This window comes from Sylvia atricapilla, chromosome 3 (assembly GCF_009819655.1).
Source record: "Sylvia atricapilla isolate bSylAtr1 chromosome 3, bSylAtr1.pri, whole genome shotgun sequence".
NCBI classification, from domain to species: domain Eukaryota; kingdom Metazoa; phylum Chordata; class Aves; order Passeriformes; family Sylviidae; genus Sylvia; species Sylvia atricapilla.
The window spans coordinates 33,716,122-33,740,547 of record NC_089142.1 but is presented as its reverse complement, the minus strand read 5'-3'; the positions used below and the strand labels follow the sequence as shown (position 1 = coordinate 33,740,547).

The window sequence follows — 24,426 nt, the reverse complement described above, 5'->3', positions numbered from 1 at the left end:
TCTCCTTCTGGACAAAGTAGCCCTTCAGCTGTTAAAAAGCTTCTGTGATAATGTATAGAGCATCCTGGAGATGTCTAATGTTTTTCTTTAACCCACTATAAAAAGCAGTCTCTAGACAATGTAGCAGATCTATTTAGTGTTAATGTTTCACAGTAATCATCAGATTTATGAACTCAGCTGGATCAGGTTTTATTTTAGTATCATAATTTCTCACAGGACAGCTTCAAAACTTACGTTTTGAACAAGCTGACTGTTACAACCTTGTGCAGGCTTTTTTTCCCCTTTTTTTTCATTTTTTATCTAAATCCTTCATAAGGAGAATTGGGATTTATATGTTCATCTTGCTTTAGAGAATTCAAAAGTTAATATAATTTGGCAGAGGGGATGGATCTAATGTGAGACAAAAAGGTATTCTGAGGTAAAATGGCTTGTGAAAGGGATCATACCTTACTGCTTTGAGTCAGCCCCATTTGCTTAGCAGCATGTAGAAAGTATGACTAGCACTTGTATATATGATTATTTTATAAGCTGCATATATGTAAGTCTGAACTGTATACAAACACTATAAATATTTACTGCTGCATACACAGCACTACAGACACCATAAAAAGAGACCAATTAGATACTTTACAGAGTCACAAACCTGAACTTTTTCCAGCAGCTGTAGTTTTATGGGGAGGCTGTCATTGCCTCAGGAGACAAAGGAATGCTTTCCTCTCTCTCCTTGTGCAAGAGGCACAACGAGCAGCTGCTGATAGCCTGGTTTCCTCATTGACAGGCATTAACATTTTCAGTACTCCTCTCACAGCACGAGAGATGCACTGGTAGCATTCTCTTTTGCACTAAGAGAAGAAATTACCTCCCTACCAGTTTTTCAGGTGCATGAGGCAAATGCCTATCCCTTCAGCTATATTGTTATAGGCATTGCTGTACTCGCTGTGCCAGGTAAGCACGCAATAGAATGAATTACTGCTGTTTGCTGGAGTGACTGAGCACTCTGTTGAAGGTAACAGGATGACATTTGTTCATATGCTTTCAGGAAAAACTCCTTAAAACATTTTAATGGACTTCCTTTCATTACGTAGCTAGCTACATTTTAGGATCTGAGAAAAGCAATCTGAGATGAAGTTCACAAAGGAGGTCACACCGGAATTTTTTTTCTGCTTTCTTGACTGATGGGAGAATAATGGTTTTGTTTATCCTTTGTCCTAGAAGCTGGTAATTCCTATTGTCCTTTCATCTCTAGATTGTTTTTTCCTTCTGCAGGACAGATTGGAATCACAGACCTAATCTTCTGCTACTTTATATCCTATGCAGCCACTTACAGGTGTGTGTATAGTTCACCTTACCAAAATGACAATGCTTTACAGAGACATAAATTAGAAGATACAAGCAGTGAAAGCAATTTAAAGAGCAAGGCAGGAGATAATCAAGTCCCAAGGAGACAGAGAAACTATGTTTAAGTCTTATGCCATCTGGACACAACTTTTTTTTGTGAGTGCTTATGAGTTTAAAATATCTGTAGGTGCTGAGGCATCTGAAGGTTCAGCGACATATGCCATTTTTATGCGATGAGCAGCTGAGTCCCAGATCAGAGATTTACTAGCTGTTAAAGGGAGACACTCCTTTAAAAACTGCAGCAGACAAATAAAGCTTCTTAATTTTCAGAAGATGCCTTTATAGAAGAAGTTTTCTGTTTTTTCTTCCCTTTCAGCTTGTTCTTTGTATAAAGCTCTGCTGGCTTTGGGTTTTGGCTATGTGCAAGACATGGCAAATGCTGCTGTGCGAGGGTAGTGCCTGTACTGGTAATACAGAGTTCTTTGTTGGACAGAGTTGAGAAAAATCTGGCCGTAATCCTTCAGGCTGAAAAAGACTGAATACGAAGCTTTAAATCATATAAAAGCAGGCAGCAGAAAGGAAAGGACTCTGAGGAGGGCTTGTAACAGCCATGTCCTTACAGAGTAACCAGTGAATCATCACAATGACTACATGATGACATTAAATCCCACCTATTTTGGCCTGTTTATTACAGAAATTTTGTTTTGTGCCTCATCCCTTTCACAGTCGTGCAACACCAGTCACTTAAAAGTTTCCTAATGGGTCTCTTACCTCAGAATACCACCTCTGAGTATCTTTTCCCCAGCCTTGTTTTTCTGTGCTTTGGATAGCATAATGCCACTTAGTATAAAACGTGCTTGCATTGGTTAGAACATCATAAAGATTTTGTTGTGCTGCCATATAGCTGAGCCAAGACATAAGTCAGAGACATTGCTGCAAACTGTTTACTAAGGCAACTAAAGGACAAAGAATATTTTTCACAAGCTGGCTCTTTAAGAATGCTATTGAATTATAGGGAAAACCAGGCTCCTGCATTGCATTTTTGCTTTTTCTTTTTGCTTGGGAGCTGAACCAAGTCTGCTTAATGAGCTTTGGCATGAAAAATGATCTTTGTTTCTTTCTTTCTATTATTTTCTACAAAAATAGAGCTGAGAGAGCAAGGAAGAATACCTGAAATACAAATGGGTATGTTCAGAGAGAAATGACCAGTTTCCTCAAGATAAAGCAAACGTCAGGGCACAGTGGGGCTGGGGACTGGAGAGGTAGGGCCTCAAAGTCTCCTAACCAGGGATCCCATCACCACAGACAGCCAGCAGGGCAGGCCCCTGGGGTTTTCTTAACTATGTCATTGGTGGGTGAACTGATACCCAGCAGCTAGAGCTGAGACATGCTTCCAGTCCTTCTTCCTTTTAAAAAACATTTTAATCTGTGATTTTATTTTTTTTTAACATGATCTTTTCATGTACTATTTTGCAGGACAAGGAGTCTGTAGTCTTGTGGGTCCCTGTTCCATTTACACTCTTGTTATGTGAAGGGATGAAACAGAACTAGTATGGTGAGCCAACCTGAGGCTTCCTGGCTCAGCAGTGATTTTGATGTATTTTCCCACTTACCTTAGAAATGTTACATGCCGCTGCTAAAACATCCATTTGCAGTCTGGGCAGTATTATGCTATTATTCCAGTGTTATTGCTGTTAAGAAAGATGTTAGAATTGTGCTGTGAACTGTGTAACAGACTGTGGTATATTCCACGTTCTCTTACTTTGTGCACTGCGTGCCCACAAGATTCCTGCCTCTCCATCCTGTCCTCTGTCCTACACATTTATTGCCATGTCTATGCTGCAGTTGTTCTGTTGGGCTCAAGCAGGTTTTGTGAAGCTCTGCTGAAAACAAGATCTGATCTGATTTGGATTAAGAAGAGGAGTACTTTTGAAATCCACATCACTTCAGTCTAGATCTAGTGATGTGGGACTACAATATCTTCACTGATCTAAGAAGATACTTACTGGCTTAGTAAAACCTTAATCCAATCCTCTACATAATCTGCCCTGAAAAGTTTATTCTCTTAAAAAAATAAATTTAAAAGCAGCAAGCAGCAAGCTGATAAGGCTATTTTTCAAGAAGTAGCAGCCACATGTTCTGTAAGCAATTTACTGCTGACCAAACTCTTAAGCAGAAACAGCTAGGGAAGATGTATGCATGGTAAAAATTACTTTTAAAAATGAAGAATGAATCAATGAATGTTTTTGCATTTTTAACATCATTTTGAATTTCAAATACTACAGATTTTAATTCATTTTTCAAAGTACTGAACATTCACTGAATTTCCACTTATAGATTCTGAGCGCAAGTCTTTTTATTTCACTTCCAAATGATGTCAAATTAAGACAGTTCTGTGATCAAAACAGCATCAGAATTACTGCAGTGTCACTCTTTCTCAGTTGATGCTTCAGGTCAGTCTCCCTGTTCTGCTAACCTATCCGAGCCTGGAAATGGTCCTGCTGCCTGCAAGTACCTTGGGCAGGAGCTGAACAATATTTAATACAAGGACAGCTTTTCAGGTAACTACAAAACCAAACAAATGTGGGACCATGTGAACACATTCTGGGCAAGGAGAACTGCACATGATAAAGGGATAACTTCTGTTTCCACGATCTAGCAATAGGATCACAAATTTGCTTTAGCCCAAATCAAATAGCGCGGTGGAGACCTCCTAGTATGCATTATGCCTTCAGAGTAATGGGAAACTTCTTATTTCCTTCGTTATCGGAAAAAGAAGGTGAAAGAATGGTCCAGCTTATCAGTGCCTTTCTTTTCCTCCTGGCTGTTGGTTATTAGCTGTCTTTCACATGAGAAAAATTAGAAGTTTCTCAGCTCAGTGAGGAAAGCACATATATTCCTAGATAAGAGGACTGGCAGAACTAGGGAGGAACTAGCAATTTTTCTTGGTCAAATGAAATAGAAATTTCACATGCCAATTTCTCTCTCTAGTTTTGATTCTGTAATGTTTGAGTAGTCTTGAAAGTAGCTAACAGAATTTCATTCTGTCTCTAAATAGTACCATAACTATTTAAACAGCTAAATACAACATGAACTCATTTACTTGCAGCGGTGTGAAAAGATGTTTCCCTGGTTCTACTTCAGGAAAGTATACCATATTCGCTAGAAATTTTAGTTTCTTAGACTGTATTTTCCCCTCACGCTTTAAGAATAAGGCTGTCCAAAACACTGCTTAGAAATATATCTTGCCACTCTTTCAATTTCTTTTTGGATAAGCGGGATCAAACCAAACGTGTCTCGACGGTGGCATCTAGTGGCGCAATACGTGCGATGCCCTTGAGGGAGCCGCAACCTCTTCTTCCCCCTGATTAATGTTTGCTCCACAGATTTGTACCTTGGGAGGTCTCCCTGAGGGCCACTTGAAGGCTTCTTCCATCCAGAATAGATGAGGAATACATCTAGCAGTTTTCACGAGAAATAGCGTTGTTGTGGGGGAAGAGGTCCATGCCTTTAGTTCCATTGCTAAGAAAGATTTGCCCTTTGTGCATCCGAAAAGATTCCCTGTGTAATGAAACCATAAAGAGAGATTGGTATCTTCTGAGAAAGTATTTAAGCTAGTCTGACAACAGAAATCAAACTGCTATGAGCATAAGGTCTGTGAATTTGTTCTGGGAAACTACAGAAGACTGTCCCAGCAGAGCAAACGGGAACTACTTAACCACTTGGGTATTTAAAAAGAAGAAAAAAAATCACTTTTATTTTCCTGTTGCTAAATAGGTTCACTTTACTTATGTTTGTGCTACTGTACTTGGATGTTTCCACTACATTGCAGAACTCCAGCCTACTGTCATAAAGATGTGCATCTTCACCTTGGTTCACGATCTGGGACATGAGGTGTAACTTCCCAGACAGAAGAGGAGACAGAGGTATATCCTATAGACAGCCATGATTATCCATCAGGACATTATCTTTATGAAATCCATGGCTGTCCAGCACTGAATAATTTGGAATGAATGTAAGGATAGGAGCTGGCTTGATCCTTGAGAGCAAACTTTTACAAAAATGAGATACAACTATGAGTGCAGGGAAACACTACTATTATATTACTTGGACTCCCATTTTTGGAGGTCTTAGTACCAGGGCATGAAGCCAGGTAGTTGAATTTACTGTTCATTCGGGAAGAAAAGCAGGACAGAGTTGAGTGTTTTTGTAGTAGTGTTGTTCAACCCATGCTGTCTTACAGACATTGATGATCTTTTGGGCTACAGTACTACTGAAACACCCCTTTTTATCTGCAGTGATGCAGAGACTGAAACCTATTTCATACCTGGAAATAAAGAATTAAAACTAATCCGAAAAAATTACATTTAACTTGATGTAAAAAATACTTTATTAAAACTTAGAAATCAGCACTATGTATGAAATCCATAAAATTTTGAGCATCCTCTTGGTGAAACTAGAACAAATAATAGAAATTATAATTTCCATTTATGCTCATTACAATGGCAGTTCATAAAAATGCTGCTGCTTAACTTCTGCTGTTAGAATCCTTAGCAGAAACTCAAATAGTTCAATCAAAGGTGCTAGACTTAAGATTGAAAACTATTAATAAAAAATTTCCTTGAAGCTGTGTTGTGGTTTGAAAGCAAACCAAGTGAGAGGTTCCAAGTCAGAAATACAATTTAATGAGAAGAAAAGGGAAAAAAGATAAAATAAAATAAATGCAATAATACAAAAACACCACTAACAGAGTCAAAATACAACCTTAGCAGGGTGATGGAAGCAGTCCAGGTGAGGTGATCTTCCTGAAGCAGTGATCTTGTAAAAAGGTCTGGTAGCTCTGGTCCTCTGGGAATCCAGTGAGTAAGAGCTGCCTGTACTGTCCCAAATCCCACCTTATATCCAGGTGAGAATGCTTGACTCCTCTCCCTGGGCGGAGCATCTCACAATGGGATGATGAGTCATACAGGAGGTCCTTGATGGCCCATTAAAGAGAGATAGCCCCTGGAGGGATTTATCTATGAGTCAAGCACAAGGCATTGATGGGCCATTAACAGAAGGCACTCCAGAGGGAGGGGGGCCTGGGAAGACATTGCTCCAACAATTGGATTCATCAGTTCATGAAGATGGTGATAGAATACATCCTATACTACAACCCAGGACAAAGTGTTAATTGGAAAAAAATTTCTATATGTTTTCTGATATATTCTGTCTGATATACAATGCACGTACGTATGATCTATTTACAGTGGGCCTTAATGATATCTGAGTAGGCTGGAGTTATTAGTGAGAAGAAAAATTAACATTTCCAGGTTTTGTGTTCTTTTTCTCCTGCAATTTGGCATATGTTTGACCTCGTAGAGTGAAGCCAGAAGAGCGCCATGAAGACAATCAGAGGGCTGGGGCTCCTCTCCTGCTAAAACAAGCTGAGAGAGTTTGGGCTGTTCAGCCTTGGAGAAGAGAAAGCTCCAAGAAGCCCTTGTAGTAGCCTTGCAGTACGTAAAGAGGCCTATGAGAAAGATAGGACAAAGTCTAATGGTTCCAAACTAAAAGAGAGTAGGTTCAGATTAGGTATTAAGAAGACATGTTTCACTGTGAGGGTGGTGAGGCACTGGAACAGGCCACTCAGAAAAGCTGTGAAAGCCCCTTCCCAGGAAGTGTTTGGTCAAGGTCAGGCTGGATAAGAGTTGACCTGGTCCAGTGAAAGGTGTCCCTGCATATGGCAGGGGACTGCAACAAGATGATGTTTAAGGTCTCATCCAACCAAAACTATTCTTTGATTCTATGTGTTTTAAAAATTGTGTAAAAAGGAGGCTCTAATCACCCCTTTTATAGTTTTACTTGTATCATCATTTGCACTTTCATCACACACTAAAACAAAACTTCATCTCAAATTTTAGGCATTAAAATATTTACTATTTCTTACACAACCTTTCATTCATAGGTTTCAACCCACTTTAGGGAGTCTTATTTGCATCCCACCTTTTATTTCCCTCTAATACATAAAGGGAGCCTGCAGGGAGAAAGGAGAGAGGCTATTTACTAGGACATGTAGTGACAGGACAAGGGAGAATGGCTTCAACCTGAGACAATAGGAAGAAATAATTTATGGGAGTGTGAAGAGGCCCTGGAACAGGGTGCCCAGAGCAGCTGTGGATGTCCCATCCCTGGAAGTGTTCAAGGCCAGGTTGGGTGGGGCTCTGAGCAATCTGGTCTAGTGGAAGACGTCCCTGCCCATGACAGGAGATTGGAACGAGATGCCCTTTATGGTTCCTTTCAACCCAGGCCACTCCGATTCTGCTTTACTGGGGAATCAGTGATTACAAACAGCTTCATACAAAGGACAATTTAAACAAGGAAAGTTAAGTTCCTGTTTTCAACAGTCTCAGTAGAGGTGCTTATTTAGATTGTACATGGAGACAGACCACGGTGGGACTGAGGAAGGATGAATATTCTTCCTACTGCCTGATGCAATCCTTAGCAAGCCACTGGCACAGCTGAAACTAGGTCAAGAGAAATGCCTCAAGTTCCAAGTCTGCACTCCACAAGATCATCTTGCAAAGAAAACTGTGGTGCCAGCTTTTGTTGCAGAATTGCCTGCTAACTGAACAACACTGTGGTGTCACTGAGTGTCGCAAGACTTTTTTGACTGTAGATGGCACTGCAAGGTAAATGCACAGGTGTGTCTGTGCTAGTGTTGGAGATTTTGCTCTCTTGAGATTTTTCTTTTGTCTATCAAACACTCTGATACCAAGACAGCATTTTATGACTAAAGACCTAAAAAGAAGTAAGGCAAGACCAGAGGAAACCTGTCTCCTCCGGAGGTGATGGAAGGGAATGCCATGCTTTCTTTGCCAACACACTAATGCAGGGCTACTGGGAACCAACATTTTCCACAACAGCAGTGAGTTGCTACAGGGATGGACACGTGTGGTGCTTCCAGCTGCTCCTGGTATCCCTGGTCATGCAGCTGGAGCAGGACAATTCACACGGAATCACAGAATCACAGAATCACTAGGTTGGAAGAGACCTTCAAGATCATTGAATCCAACCCAGCCCTAACACCTCAACTAAACCATGGCACTGAGTACCATATCCAGTTCCAGTCTCCAGGCATCATTTCAGCTGGGCCATGAGCTCCTGCAGAAATCACACTGGCACAATCAGAGAGACAGGCTGCCTCCTGCTGTGCCCAGTGTTGGGAGGCACATCCTGACCCAAACCTCTGTCCTCTGCCCCTCAGCCCGAGCACAGCAGCACCACACTGCCAGCATGGCCCCTATACCTGGGGCTCAGGGTGGGTGTCAGATGTCTTGTTCAGGAATAGTACCAACATAGTTGCATCTGGGCATGAAATGGACAGGAGAAAAAAAACCCCAAAAAACCAGCTGTACCATAAACAGGATGTTTACCTAGTCTTTACAAAAGTTATTAAAAAAAAAAAAAAAAAAAAAAAAAGTCTTGTTTTTCCCTGTATTCAGAATAAGCCAAGAAAGGCAGTTTCTCTTTGTTCCCACAGGTTCAGAAGGTAGAAATGGATCCTCTTTTTCTCTTAGCCACCACGATCTTTCCTTTCCCCTCTCTCTGGGACTGCCAAAGACCAGCAATGTTATTTGCCATGGCTCTAGACTGAGATTTGCACTGGAAAGTCTGTATGAAGCCCAAGAGAATGTCCTTGATTCTCTTGTCTTTTCATCTATCTCTCATCTCCACAGAAGGTTGATGCTCTGAAATAATCTACAGCCTTGCTCCTTCTCTTCAAGAAGATAAGGGTGATACAGGAAAAGCCACAAATTGATTTTTTTGCTGCACTTGCACAAAAAACTTTCCCCAGGATAATAAAAAAGCCCAACAACCACTTTGTTTAAAATCATGGTGTTTCGCAAAATATTTTACATCATAACAGATAATATTACAATAACTTTACATGTGCTGACATCTCTGATTTTTTTGAAGATTACATTTTAGTAACTGTCTCTTTACCAAGTCCCACAAAAGTTCTCTTAGTACCTGTGGTGTGTCAAAATATTTTTTTTTCATGTATGTCAGGCCCTTTATCGCAGAATTTTACAAAATGTTTTTTAAAAGTATGGGAGTTCTGAAAAAGTGTAGGACAATGCATTGTCAGCACACATACCTTATATCACTAATAACAAACTACCCTTTCTGTGTATCTGGACTACTAAAATAACAGAAGATCTGCCTTGGGCATCAGAGGCTCTAATAAGACAAGCCAGAAATTTTGCAAGCTAAAGAGGAGATGTTGGACTTTCTGAGATGGCACAGCTACATGGAAGTGTTCCTGGTCACGCAAGATTTTGATCCTGCTTTGCTGGAGCCACGGTTTGTGGAAAGAAAGCTCCTGGATGCCACCAATTCTCTATTTCTACTTCACAGGGGAATTTGCAAGTAGCTTCATCAGTTTGGGAAGCCCATATGCATCACCATTGTAATTTCCAAGCTGTTCGATCCTTGGACTTCTCCATACTTTTCTTAGGTCATTATATATTAGGAATTTAATGACCTTGTCTTTTTGAGCAAGAGGATAGGCTTTGTTAAAGCAGGATGCACATAGTTTTATAAATCTGGGGACACATTTTTTTGCAAGCTTTGCCTTCTAAGAGATGTTACATTGAATTTTGCTTTATTAGTTCTGTAATACAAATTTTCTAGCATTTTATAATATTTTTTCAAGTTCATTAGAGAGAAGGATCATGAGAAACTTTTTTAGCATTAGAGAGAAGGATCATGAGAAACTTTTTTAGTAGCAGAAGTTAAGCCAAGGCTCCAGAGGACACTGGTAATTATTAGGCCAGCTAAGACACATAAATAGATATGTGAAGGCAGAAATCTGTCACTTGACATTTAGTATAACTGAAAAGGAAAAATTGATTATTTTCATTTTTAATATACAGACTGAACTTCCAGACTTAAAGAAATAATCACCCTTTCTTCTTTTCAACATTCAGGATCAATTTCAGATAGAATAAAGCAGAAAGTTCTTTTTTTTCCTTACTGTCACTTACATCTTCTCTAATTCCGCCAGTAGCCTAAGTCTGGTGCAGACTACACTGGATGAATGGATGGATAAGATTAATAGGTCACCAGAAAGCTGCCTAATGGGGTAATGTCCTCCCTATAGCCTAGATTTATCTCCCATAACCTTAAATGAGTACACACATTTAGAGCACAGTCAATCTGTAACTCTTCAACAGTCAATGAACTGAGAAGCATATTAAGACAAAAATACACTCTGTAGGCTAGTTACATTGCTCAAAATTGATGTTCCTCCTCAAATTCTTAAGATGGCTAAGTACACTGGTTTTGCTTTTTAAGTGTCATTCTGCCTTTCTTTTTTATGAATTAAAGTCTAGAGCTTCTATAAAAAGTAACAACAGCAGTTAGAGACATATTTTTTCCTATAATTACATGTTTATTTCTGATAATTCACATCTTTTCGTCATAGACTGCAAAAAACCCAGATGAACAGTTCTTTATTGACAGACACATACTACATGTGTCAGGAACCTAGAAATCTGGCTGTTGGACTACCCAATTAAAAATATGCTTCAGTGACTTGTTGCTAGCTTTTCATCTCCTCATCCTGTAATTTTTTCCAAAAGACTTAAAATAGTATATTTTTATGCAACAATGATGTAATTTTCCACAGTAAAAAATCCCAAAGTAAATCAAGTCATTTAAACAGAGGCTCAAGTTACCCTGTTTGAGCTACTTTTGTTCTACAATATTACTATAGCACCTCAACGTAGCTCTGCAAATGAAGATGTGGCATCCTGGTTCTGTGAATGTTGTTTATTAGTTTGCTGCTGCTTTTGCAGAGGCAGTTCAAGATGCAGGAATTTTTATTACTGACCTGTAAACTGGGGTCAATTAGAAAAACCTAAACAACAAACAACAGGCAAAGAGGTTAGTATCTTATTTTTCCATGGATATATTAAAAGTCCTGCAAAGAGGATAAAACTCTTTTAGCATGGAAAACCATTGCTAAAAGCCTTTGGTTATTTTGACAAAGTTTTGTCTGACTTGGACTCTATCAAGTCCTATTCATGACTGTTATTTTCCCACTTTTCTGTGTCCCTTGCTGCAGTTTTCTATTCTTTACAGTAGTATTTATTATGAAAGCAGTCATAATAAATGACTGAGGAGCAGTCCAGCTTCCAGAAATTTTCATATATAATCTTAGACATTATTTACCTTAAACCACTTCATCTTTCCACCATGCTCTTTGCTGCTCCAAAGTCTGTCCAGGGTATTCACTTCAAATTGTTATTATGCAACAAAGCATTGCTTACAACTGACTTCAGCTGTATTTGGGCCTCCTTATCTCCCCAGATGGTCATTTCTCTTCTTGGGCCAGCTGGCAGCAGACTTGGAGCAAGGTCAGCTCCAGACTTTATATGTGACTGAAGCACTAAGAAACTATCACTGGGAAAATAATGCATAAATAAATTTCACAGAGCTTACAGGTTTAGTTACACTGGTGAACGGCTGCTGGCAAACTAGATGTTTATATAGAGAGAAAATCAGAGAGCAGATTGTATAGTTAACATTAACTGAGTCAGATGGTGTGGGTAAAAATGCTTGAGATTCACCTAAATACAATTTGTACTGAATCTTTTCCAGATTGAACTGCTGCTGAAGATCATGCATAGCTTTTCTTTCAACTGTTTTGTGGTTTTAAAGAGAGCTAGGTTCTTTTAAGGTCATAATGCTCACACCACTTTTTAAAAAACACATAGGAACTCTGGCCATTACATTAATATCAATACACCATTAATTTATTTCTTGGGAAAAATACATCAATTTTTTTTTTTAAGGTGATGTGTGTTTGTTTTAGTCTCAATTTTACATCGGGCACTGCTTGTCTTGGGTTCAGCTTCCTGCCCTTAAACAGTAACCCTAGATTAATTGTTCCAGATTAATTTGTAATATGTGCCACCTATTGCATCATCCAAGACATCCACAAAAAAGAACTGAGTCCGCAGGTAGTTACAAGAGCAGGTGTGCAAATCCTTGTGCACACACTAGGTTTGCTTAGGAGACTGCCCTGAGACGGTGTCGAAAGTCTCACAAAAAATAAAGCTGTATCTGATATATTAGAACACTTGCTCTGTCAGAGAGAGAAACTGCTGCGGCTTAACACAGTCTGAATCGGCAAAGCCTTCCCCACGCTTTCTCTCCATTACTTTAAGGGACCTATAGGCTGGTATTTAACTATTTGCTTTCCAGCCCTCCAGGAGGGAGGCGTTCCCGTGCCAGAAACCCGCCTCCCTCCTTCGCAGCAGGACATGGCGCTTCTCCCTCCAAGAGCGCCAGAAGGAGGCCACCCCGTTCTCCCTCCTTCCCGGCTCTCCCGTTATCCCCCGTTATCCCCCGTTATCCCCCGTTATCCCCCGTTATCCCCCGTTATCCCCCGTTATCCCCCGTTATCCCCTGCCCCAGCCCGGCACAAGCAGCTGTACCCACAACCCACAGCCCCGCCGGCCATCTTGGTTTAACCCCTGCAACACCACAGCCGCCCCGCCCCAGGCCCCGCCCACAGCACAGAGCCCCGCCCCTTCACCCCCTGACTCCGCCTGTCAGTCGATCCGGGCTCGGCCGAGGGGGCGGGGCCGAGGTGGCAGCTGCAGCCAATCGGCCCGCAAGGTGCGGAGGCGCCGCGGCCAATCGTCGTTTCGCTTCTTCGTGGGTGCGGCGGCCGCTGTCGGTGCTCCCCGCTGAGAGCCGCGGGCCCCGCCTGTCGCCGTCGCTGTCGCCGGCGGAGCTGTCGCGGTAGCAGCTGCACCCTTAGCCTGGCCCTGCCCCGGAGTCACTGAGGATGAGCCCCCGCGCTGCCCAGCGCGCGTCCCGCCCTGCCCGCCCGAGTCCATTCATCTAGCGACTGGTGAGGGGCGGGCCGGTGCGTCCGGCCGGGGAGCCGCTCGGGGAACGGGTCCTGTCGGAGGGGTCGGGACGGCGGCGGTGGGCGGCTGAAGGAATGGGGCAAGACAGCCAGGGAGGGTAAAGGCCAGCTGGCCACGTAGGATGGGAGGTGACCGGCTTCGTGGCTCGGCCGCCTGTGTCAATAAGTCTCTTGTGTCGCTCGTCGCTCCTCGGCTACGTGGATGCGTGTAGTGGGAGTCAGCGTGGCCCCTTGCCCCTCTGCCTGCCCCTGGCCTCTCTCTAAAGCACTTGTGACCTTCCTCCCGCCCTGACACTGGCAGGAGCCTCTTGCCAGGTTTCCTTAGCTGTGAGTTTAGGGAAAGCCTGTCGTATTTTTCGCCTTCTTGGTGGTTTGTCTGTTTTTAGTAGCAGCTGACAGTGCTGCTGGGTTAGACCAGCACCGTAAGCGCTGCAGAACCGAGGTCTCGTAGTTATCTTAAAAAAAAGATACTTCCGTGCAGGCTTCCTGGGCGAAATACAAGAGCAGACTCTTTTGGTTACGTGGTCAGTGTAGTTGTCTGTCTTCGTGGAAACTGGTCACAGTTTGTGGTTTACAAAACACAGTAATCGCCCCACAACATCTGGTGTGGGTAGTTACAGTAAAACTATACCAGAAGTTCACAGTTAATTCAAAAACGTCACTTTTTCCCAAGATGGAAAAGTCCTTGATGGATTTATTGGATATAATTTGAAGTGTGGTGAAATTCTAGTGTGCTCTTGTTGTTTTTTTTGTTTAACTTCCCCCCAGCATTATCTGTTTCAGTAAAGCCTGTAGCAAGATCTTGATGGATTGTGGAAGTGACTGTAGCTGCACTCACTGTACTTTTGTCTTTACCACTTTGTTTTAAGTTTTTTGAACAATGTTAAGTTATTAAACATAAGCAGTCCTGAGTATTTCTAGATAAGTCCAGCACAGTATTTCACAGTTTACTGTTTATGTACAATGATTCCCAACTAATAGATGTGCTCTGACGTTTGTAGCTGAATTTAGCTACCAATGGTACTTTGGTCTTTTTTTGACAGATGTGTCAGCCTTTAATTGGCAGTGCTGCTTAGCTCAGCTAGGAGCAACTGAATTAGGGCTGTTGGATCGCTGAATGTCTCATTCTGATAAGGATTATGCTGTTGTCACTGTGAAGGAGGAAGTTACAGAAAATCTGGAGAGAGCCTCTAAAGGTTGCTTGTGCTGGGGTATACCTGTGCCAAGTGGCGGCACAGAGGCCCCATCCCAGTAAATGAAGCAGCTTGGATCTGCCGTGGCCCAAGGGACATAGTGGTATTTCAAAGCAAGTGATGTCTTTCAAAGCAAGTTTGTTTTCCTTCATAGCTTTGCTTCTGGACAGGTCCCATTTATTTATAACTTGAGCAGTTTGCTTGTTATCTAGCCTGCTTTAGAGAGCCTTGTGTGCATTCAATTTGTCATTTGAAAATCCTTCCTGACATATAATCTGAGTCTTTTATGATATTTGAAAGTGACTACTTTGCCCACTGTCAGGAGTAAAATGGACTGGAGTTTGGATTTTTCCTCTTTTGTGTAACAGACGCCTTATTCAAAGGCTCAGGGTGGTCTGCTGGGGGGGCAGCTGAAGGAGAAAAGAGATCCAGTTTGCTTGTACTCAGGGGTTGTTCCATAAGCATTCTAATTCCTAGTGGCTCTTTCCAAGTTTTTCCTCTACTTACTTGCTTCTCTTAAAACTTGCTATCTGAGCTAGAATCAGGAGTCTGGCTGATATTTTGTTCATTGAGGAGAGCAGAACCCTTGTTTTTTGTGTCTCAATGCTCCTGTTATATTGTCAAGAAGAAGCTGCTATTTTAAAGGTCCCTCTGTGGGAATTGCAGTCTGCTAAACCACTTTTAGGTACTGCATAGCTTGGTTTTACCTGTTTTTCCTTGTGCATTCAATTGCTTTTCTCCCCATAAAATACATTTTTTGTCCAAGGGGTTGGAAAGCATATATTTTTCCCCATTCTTCAACAAATGTACAAGGAGTTTCTGAGCAGGTTAGCCTATCTGTGGATATGTAATCTGAGCAGGAATTAATAGTCTAACTGTTCTCTAAAGGCTAGGACAATGTGCTACCTGTACCTGAAAGGTGTACTTGCTTTGTTTGTCTAGGAATTCATCTGTGTTTCCTTGAGGATATCTTGCTTAATGCCAGTGCTAAGTCTGTTATATTACTGCCTAGCCTCAATTTTTAGTCACTTTTGTTAGATTCTAAGCTGTTACTTTAATATGTATTAGTGAAAGTAATCTTTAGGTAAGAATATAGTCAACAGAAAGTCCTGAAAAAGTGGTAACATGATTCCTATGGCTTTATTTCTGTAAGCCTTTTTTTATTAGCTTACTAATCAAGTGGTCTGTGTAAGTGAGATTTGCTTTGGGTACAAATATTTTCAAGATTTCTGTGCTGTTATGGTTACAAGTCTTTTGTGATTATGAAACAAATGCGAATGGACCAACGTGGGGAAATGTCAGCATGCTTGTTTAAAAAACAGCTCCCTTCCATTCCACACTGCAAGTATTTAAGATATTGCAATGTCCATATAAGGATGAACTTGACCTTCCTGAAATGTGTGGCATTGCCAGTCATCTCTCACTTCACTTAGCAACTTATTATCAAAAGAAAAAGAAAATAATTTTGGACCTTCAGAAAAGCCGCATTATTTTCACTTATTCGTTTTTAAAGGAAGGATGTTAGGATTGACAAGGAAAGCACTGGGCTTCTTTTATATGTAAAATAGAAACCATTACTTAGTTCTGTTTTAGGAGAGCCGAATTAAGTTCTGTTTTAGGAGAGCCGAATTAGGGGATTTGCTAGGTAATTTTTTGCCATGTGCATTTTTGATGTGACTGGTATTTAGTAAAATTAGTAACACTTAAAAATAAATTTATAAACCCCAACAGAAAAGCAGTGAATGGAATGAAGTTATGCCAGTTTAAAGGTCTTGAGAAATATGTTTTTAGAAGCAGTCCAAGGATGGGGTTCAGGATCATGTGACTCATTTGACAATTGTGTTATTTTAAAGCAATACACATTGAAGATGCAAACCCAGCAATCTGAATTCTGAGTAGCTGAATCTCTTCTGTATTCTCTTTCACTTCCATGTAAGACCGTTGTCTGTATTAAATGAAAAAAGGTACAGCAGCAGCTACCAGCCACTGTCTTGGTACCAGTATCCACATCCTTGTCAGCCAGATGTTGGTAGCTCTAATATCCGAGTATGGGACAGGTGGGACTTCCTGTATCAAAGATTGAATTCCAAAAATTCCAGACTGGATGCCAGAAATATACATTGACACTGCCAACCATGAGGTGAGGGTTGGTTATTGTTTCCTTGTACCTCTGAGCCGAAAGCACACAAACTCTGTTGTGTGAGAGAAATGCTCTCTGGAAAATGAGAAAACTGGGAATGCATTGATAGTGAATGTGATACACAGAGAGGTTTCTGGAGCTTCACAGTAGGAGGTTTTTGCCAACTCTGTTCACTTTTCCCAAATGTTGAGATTTCATGTCTGCTGTTTGAAGGAAATGAATTCTATCACCATCAGCCTTAGTCACAAAGGTATTTGTAGAATCTTTGTTCACTTCATACTCAGGAGAGGTGTGCCAGCTTTGATTTTTGTAGTGACTCCTTGAGAAAAACAGATTTTTGAGACATCTGCAGTAGGTAGAGAGCTGCTCTTTCAGCTGTAGGAGTTCTGCCTCCATAGGGTCAGATGACACATGTGACACACTCCTTCTTGGAGGGTGTCTGACAGCTCTGGTGCAGTGGTGCTTTGCCATCTCTGAGGGGGAGAGCTGAGTGAGACAGCTCTGCTGCCCACTTGCAGAAGGCAAGGTAACACAAACACTTTCTTGCTGCTAAAGAATTGCTTCCAAATTGGTTTCAGTCTTATAAATTTTCTTGGGCGGTGTACATGCGTAATAAGTAACTAATTTCTCTGAGACTTAGAAACCCACTTGCTGCTGAAATAAAATGTCTTTGGGATACTCTGAACAGTGCTCTAATTCCTTCATTTTGTGTGACTTTTTTTCTGTGATGTTAATTAGAAATCAGTTTTAAAAAATAATCTGAATTTCAAATAATACCTACTATCATAAAAGTGTTAAAATATAGCCTTATTTAGCTTTTTATGCATTTTAATAATGATAACATTAGGAAGACACTGGTATTATAACATGGATGTGATTCGTGCTGGGAAGCCTACAGAAATACCTGCAATAATCGAAAGGGCACTGTGTTCTAGATCATCTTATTTCAAAGTTTAAAAAATGCTGGTGCTTCCTGTTTTGTACTTGCTTGAAGTGCTCACTGGTCATTTGGGATTCCGTATACTAGAAGTAAGCATTTGGCAGCAGAAAGGTTTTCACACAGACCTGGGCTTCAATTCACAATTTGAAAGTTTTAAGGTTTCTCTTATGGACTTCCTTTGTATAATAGTTAGATCTGATTGTCACCCTTTTTCAGATTTTGTTAAAATGTGACAGTGTTAGTTACCAATGTGGCAGCCTTAATTGTGGAGAGGTGGAAACTTGATCTACAGCCTTCCTTCTTGAGCTCAAGGTGTATATATCAATATACTAATATAGTGTCTAGTTTTGTAATGTTTACAGTAAAGAAAGGCTGGGTTGGAGTGACTTATAAAGAAATAATTAAGTAGAGTCAGGTTTCACATAGCTGCAGTAAATGTCACCAGTGATGGAATTAATGTGATAGGCAGGCTTGTATTTCTGTTTACTAGCAGACTTTTTATTCTTTTAATGTTTGATTTGTTATTCACATTATTTTGATATTTGGTGGGCTGGAGATCAGGTGTGTTCAATAAGTTTTTGTCTGGTCTCTCTGTTCCTTTTTTGTAATGTCACAAGTCTCAGGATTTGCTTTCTTCTGTATTATTTTCTTATGCAATTCAGTGCCTTAGATAGGTGTGGATCTGCACAAAGGAAGGTATGTCACAGGGGACAGCAGGACTGCTTTCTTGGGTGGTGGTGCCACTTCATACCAGTTTAACACATTAGTCAACCTTTTTTTGTTTCCCCTGAGTGATTTTTCTTAATGTTCTTTTTATCCTTACCTTTATTTTCCTGTGTAGTACTGATAATAATGTTTAAACAATGAGCTGTATTTAGGATGTACTTTGCAAGACATGCATGCATTTTTTACTTCTTCCACAACATAGTTCTATTGCCTAGTGTCATATTAGTAAAATGTGGTAAATTTTTCCTGTAGATGTTTGGGGTTTTTTTGTAGATTTTTTGTTTTGGTGTTGTTTTTTGGGGGATTTTTTTTTAATTACTAGTTTTAGAAGGGTGTTTGATGCACTGGCAGTCTGAGTGTGCTAATAGTTACCTATCACACTTTGATTCATTGGAGCAACAAGACAGGCTGTATTCTTGAAATCAAACTTTTTTCCAAACCTGTTGCAGTGATTTACTTCTCTTTATGGTCTCAGGCTTGAGAAGGTCAGAGGACAGAAGTCCGTACATATATATAATAAATTTCTTGTGTTACTGTAGAAGTTCATATGTTGTTTGGAAAATGAACTGAAGCTTGCTGTGACAAATCCGAGCTGAACAGCTGTGGTCAGTTTCAGTCTTGGAAAGACTTCTGAGTACTACCCTTGGTCAGGGGTGTGAGACTAAACCGTAGTGAATAAAAATGATTTTTTCTTCTTCATTTGCTTGGTCTTTGAACTTGTTTTGAAGGTATACGCTGATAGATTTGCGTTATGCATATTGTAACCCTTCTGAATGAGTGAAAAAGTAATTTATGAAGACTTTGTAATGAGATATTTAAATGAATGCTCTGGACTGTTGGGGTTTATTTTTTAATTCCATTAGATTCTGTTATTAATGTTTGCTCTAAACTGATTGCTTGCAGCTTTATGGAAATCTTGATTCTTAAAACAGGAGCAGGACTTGGACTTCTCTTTTCCAAACAAAATCATATTTTTCTGATGTATCTTTGCAAATAAAGATATTAAGAAAATATGGTTATACACTCAATGGCTTAAAAGCAATGGAAGCTAAGCTCAGACTTTTTGATGATGTTGGGGTCAAGAAGTAGGATGTGAACATTTATAATGACTATTAAGCTGAGTAGGATGGGGAGTTTTGGTTGTTTTGTTGGTCTTTTTTGGTGTATGTCCGTGTCTTATCCCCCCCCCCCCCCCTTCTCTCCCATTCCCCACTCTGAGGGCTTGTTAACACTTAGTTTTATTTCTTTAGCTTTCAGGATGGCTTTGTTCAGCTTCTCTTGGAATATTTACCTTGTGGGTAGAACAACTTTGTTTTGCACAGTGAAGAACAACCATGAACTGAATACTGTTTCACTGTTTGTTTCACAGACTTCTGTCTGGAAGACTGAAGTGTGATTTTTTTGGGGGGGTCTTAACAGTTCACACTAAATTAGTGATGCATGTAGTGATGTATGTAGTTCACTCTTTCTGTTTTCTGGGTTTGTGTGTTTTTTCTTGCAGTCTGCACTTCTTGTGACACTTCTGACTATAACTACATGCATGTTAGGCTGCCTGAGTGCTTCTGTCAGGCCTCCTTTACTTTTGAGAGAAGGGATGCCAGACAAAGATGTATATGTTGAAGATATGTCTGTGCAGCTAAGGAGAATTGCTGTGTGCCCCAGACTGTCAGTATATTTTCATGAAGAAGAACTCTTATTTTTGCTTCCTTTTCCTTCTTTCTCCCTTCCCTCTTCCAACTTAGACCTTCATTTCTTCTTGCTGTTTCAGGAGCTTTAGACCTTAGCCCTGTGTGAGCGCTAACAGCCTGAATTCATGTCTCTTGTACAAGCTGCTTTTATTTGCTTTGATGCCATCCTTCATCCCACCTTTGTGAGCAACTCAGGGAGTGGTGGAGAGGAGCCATCCTGTTGATTCTGCAGATTAGAATTAGTAGGGGCATGGGAATAGATTCGGGGCAGGGAAGGAAAAGTGGGGTACAATTGTTGTATTGTACAATTTATGTCAAAGAAAGGTAGGAGATGCCTTTGGAGGCTGGGATGGGGAAGGGTGTAATGCTTTTTTAAGCTGACTAAATGTCTGCATATAAGCTCTGACGGCATGGGGCAGGTCAGTCAGCCCTTGTCACATTGTCTTGTCTGTATTTGCTAGTTTGATGTGCAGTTAAATTGGTACAGTTGCAGGTGGAAAGTGTTTTTGTTTACTAATCTGTTCTATTTTGTTCTCTTTCAGGTCTCCCTTGCAATTATGGAGTTTTAGAAGGATAAGGTAGTGTGGAGGGGGAATCCCCCTCTGCACTCTGGAGGTAGTTCACTTTTGAAATTTTCTATGGACAAGAATATTTGTTATATAAGATGGTGAAATAAGACTTCTAAAAATATATATTTATAAATATTTATTTGGATCAAGTGCCAAACAGAACAGTACAAAGATTTCTAATGGCAGCTCAATAAACTTGGATTTACATCCTTGGAATTACAATTTTTCTGAGGCACTGTGCTGTGCACTGAATTGGAGTGCCTTGATACACTTAAGGGTTGTTCCCCTTAAGGAGAAGAGCGGCTTTAGAAGTGAAGATGAATTCTTACATGCCAGAGTGCACTTCAAAGTGTCGATCTTTACAGCATGCTTTGGATGTCATTTCTGTAGTCACCAGAGGAAGTGAAGGCCAGATCAAGGCCTTTCTCTCTTCTTACTGCTACAATGCTGCAACTATCAAAGATGCCTTTGGTAGAAACGTTATACATCTTGCTTCATCTTGTGGCAAAAAAGGTGTGCTGGACTGGTTGGCTGAGACCAAAGGAGTGGATCTCTTGGCAAAAGACAAAGAGTCTGGATGGACAGCTTTGCACAGAAGTATATTTTATGGATACATTGATTGTGTTTTGTCCTTACTGAAGGTGAGTGATTTGCAACTGTAGTTTTCCTCGGCATTTGCAGTTTTGAGAGTTGTATTGCTTATGTAAAAGTGTGTTTTTAAACTTGACTGAAACCCTCTTGAGGCTTGTTTTAATGCTGTGTTCAGGTTGCAGTGCACTGATTTACTTGAAGGTTGCCTCTGTTCATGTATATGTCTGCCTTTGCTCATGCAGAAGGCAGCACTGAGTAAGGAGTCCTGATTAATTGTGGACTTCCTTGAAGACTTGTTTGTGTGGATGATATCAAGCTCAGGATCTTAAAAATAGAGTGATCAGACAAAAGATACTCTGAAATTAGACCTTGCAGTAATTATATCAATTGATGTTAGGGAACATAAAATAAGGGAAAATTAAATGGAGCTATAATTAGAAATTAATCTTACACTTAAGAGATAAACAATTCAAGATACGGAGTATTCCATTAAGTGACTCTCCATTTCATTAGTGTTTTAAAAGAGGGCTTTTGCTCGGTCCCTCTTACTCCTTTCTTACAATTTCTGTTTCTTCCCATTCACTTAGCAAGTTGTATGTATTTTTGATTGATCTTCCTTCTGTTCCTCCTTTTGCAAGTACAGCAAAGGGAAAATAAGTTTTTTGAGAAGTTCAGGGTGTTCTTTAACTATGTGAGAAAATTAAATATGTGTGGTTCAGGGTTATTTTAAAACAAACCTTTTGACACAGAGAATTTTCCATTTTGAATACAGTCTTTTAACATTACAGTGACTAGCCAATTGTAGACATAACTCTGCTTTCTACAAGACTTTAAACAAAGATGGTGGATCCAGTAGTTTTTAATACTTGAAGGCCTGATAACTGTTAAATATTTATTTTGTGTGCTGTCCTCTTACAAGTGGGGAAGTTTTCATTAAACTTGAAAAATGCAGATTATTTTATAAGCATTGCACATATGCTTCTGTTCTCTAGAAAGCTGGAAACTGTGTACATGTGTACATGATGTATAAAAAAGTGTTCAGTGCTCTAGTGCATGTACCTATATCTGTATCTTTGATATTTGCTTACAGGAGGCCTGTACAGGTTTTCCCCAATGTCTTTTACTTTTCTGTCACTTACATTAGTGAATGAGTTTTTTTTGCCAACTCTGCTGATATTCTTCTAAGAAGCAGAACAAAGCAGCTCATGGAGGGTGCTCTCTCCTCCAGTTCCTTAACTGAAGTCTGTCTGCTGTACTGTGTTGTAAAAAGGATATGTTCTTAAGGTATTATAGCAACAACAGAAAGTGATTATAGAATAGAATTATGAAATAGCTGAGATTGAGAGAGGTTTCTGAAGTCTAGTCTAGCCCCATGCTCAGGCAAGGTCAGCCAGAGCAGATTACCCAGGACTGTGTCTGGTTGGATTTTGGGCAGAGCATCAGCTATCTCTGTTACAATGTTTTAGTATCAGTGCAGTAAAAATGTGTTTTAGATTGCAACAAGATTTCTTGTATGTTACCTTGTGCCCATTGCCACTTTTTCTGTCACTGGGTATCCCTGTGGTCCCTACCCCTCACCTCCAATCAGGTTTTTATTATGTATGATAAGGCATGCTGTCCCCCTCCCCCATCCCAAACCTTCTCTAGGCTAAGCATCCCAGCGCTCTCAGCTTCTCTTTGTATGGTCAGATGCCCTAGTCATTATTTTCATGGTCTTTTGCTGAGCTTGCTCCTGTATGTCCTTATCTGTCTGTGAGTCCAGACCTGAACCCAGCATTCCAGCTGTGGCTTGCCAGTGCTGAGTAATGCTTGCTGGCAACACTCCCACCTGCAGCCCTGGATGCTTTCACCATTCTTAACTCTGAGCTTGCTGGCTTGTGGTCATCTGGTGGTCTACAAAAAGCCCTAAGTCCTTTTCTAATAAGGTGCTTTCTAGTAATTCAGCCTCCAGCTGTACCAATTCATGGGTTGTTCCTCACCAGGGCCAGGATTTGCATTTGCCTTTGTTGAACTTTGTGTGGTTCCTCTCAGCCTGTTGCTCCAGCCTGTCAAAGTCCCTTTGAATCTTTGAATGTCAGCACAACCCTCTGACTTATCAGCCACTCCTCCTGGTCTTGTATCATCACCTTTGCTGAGGGAGCAGCCCTCTAGCCTATCATCCAGGTTGTTAGTCAAGATGTTAAACAGTACTAGCTCCAGAATCAGCCCCTGGGTTCCTAAATTAGAGTGGATGACAGACTCCTGCTGTGGGCTGGAGGCAGTCTTGGTTTATTCTCAGACTGCATCTAACTACAAGATTTGCCACTCAGAAATCAGAGTTTGTTTTCACAAATTCGGACCATGTGAATATCCCTGCCAGCCTCTGTCTGCTTGTGAATATTTTAAACAACTTCCAAAATGATGAATATCCAGCTATCAGTTAAAGTCATAAAAATATGCCAGTCTTTTCTGTCATATGGTGAATTAATCCCAGCCCTGTTGCACTGGGGTCATCTTTATAATTTGGAGAATGTATGCTGTTGTACTTCTGGTGATTTTTTTTTTAAATGAAGTTGTATTTCATGTGTTGATCTTTTAAGTGTGAGGTTTTATAAGGTTTCCTTTGTATTAGCCATGACCTCAGGTACAGAGGTACAGCCCTGTTGGCCAATAGGTTCTATTTGAGGACTTCTGGAGTTTTTCCCTTTTGGGAAGTGATTAATGGCACTTGACTTTCTTCCTAAAATCAGTGCTGCTGTAGCAGCACTCTTGTATTGTGAAAATGGCATTTACAGAGATTGTCTCTCTAAGTTCTGAAAGAATGACCTGTTCATGCTTTGTGCCTCTGAACCTTCCCTAGTGCTCTCTTTCCTGGCAGTTTGTGTCCTCTTGCCTTTTCTCAGCAACAGTGAAACTCTGTTCCTTGATTGTTTTCAAACTTTTTTTTTTTTAAATTTACTTGATCATTTGTCTAGCTCGTCAACACTGATTCTATAGAATGTCAGTTTAAGAAAATGCATCCTTTGAAGCTGGTAAATTAATTTTTGGTGAATACTTGCCATTCCTAAATGTCAGTGTCAATCTTCACATCTGTTTCCTTTGTGTTTTGCTGGTTACAGTTTATTACACAGTCAGCATTGAAGACAATAGAATCCATGTTAATATATCAGCAAGATGTATACATGACAGAATGGATTTGCAATGTTTTTGGGTTTTGTTAGATTTGCTTACAATTTACTTAATCTGAGGGTTTTCTTTTATCAGTATTAAACTTCAGTTAAAGATGTGTTTTGCTCCTTAAAGGTTTACCTGGTTTACTTAAAGCTGAGCAGTTAAAAT

At 40.4% G+C, this 24,426-nt stretch overlaps 1 protein-coding gene across 2 annotated transcripts in view; it reads left to right on the top strand.

Moving 5' to 3' along the window:
* The first annotated feature begins 12,950 nt into the window (after positions 1-12,950).
* Positions 12,951-24,426, top strand: part of IBTK (inhibitor of Bruton tyrosine kinase) — a 54,377-nt gene continuing 42,901 nt past the window's right edge. For both annotated transcript variants that reach the window (XM_066315072.1, XM_066315071.1), the window contains exons 1-2: positions 12,951-13,243; positions 20,491-21,158. In XM_066315072.1, the coding sequence (XP_066171169.1) occupies positions 20,835-21,158 (324 nt within the window). In that variant the 5' untranslated portion in view covers positions 12,951-13,243; positions 20,491-20,834. The remainder of the gene's footprint in view (positions 13,244-20,490; positions 21,159-24,426) is intronic.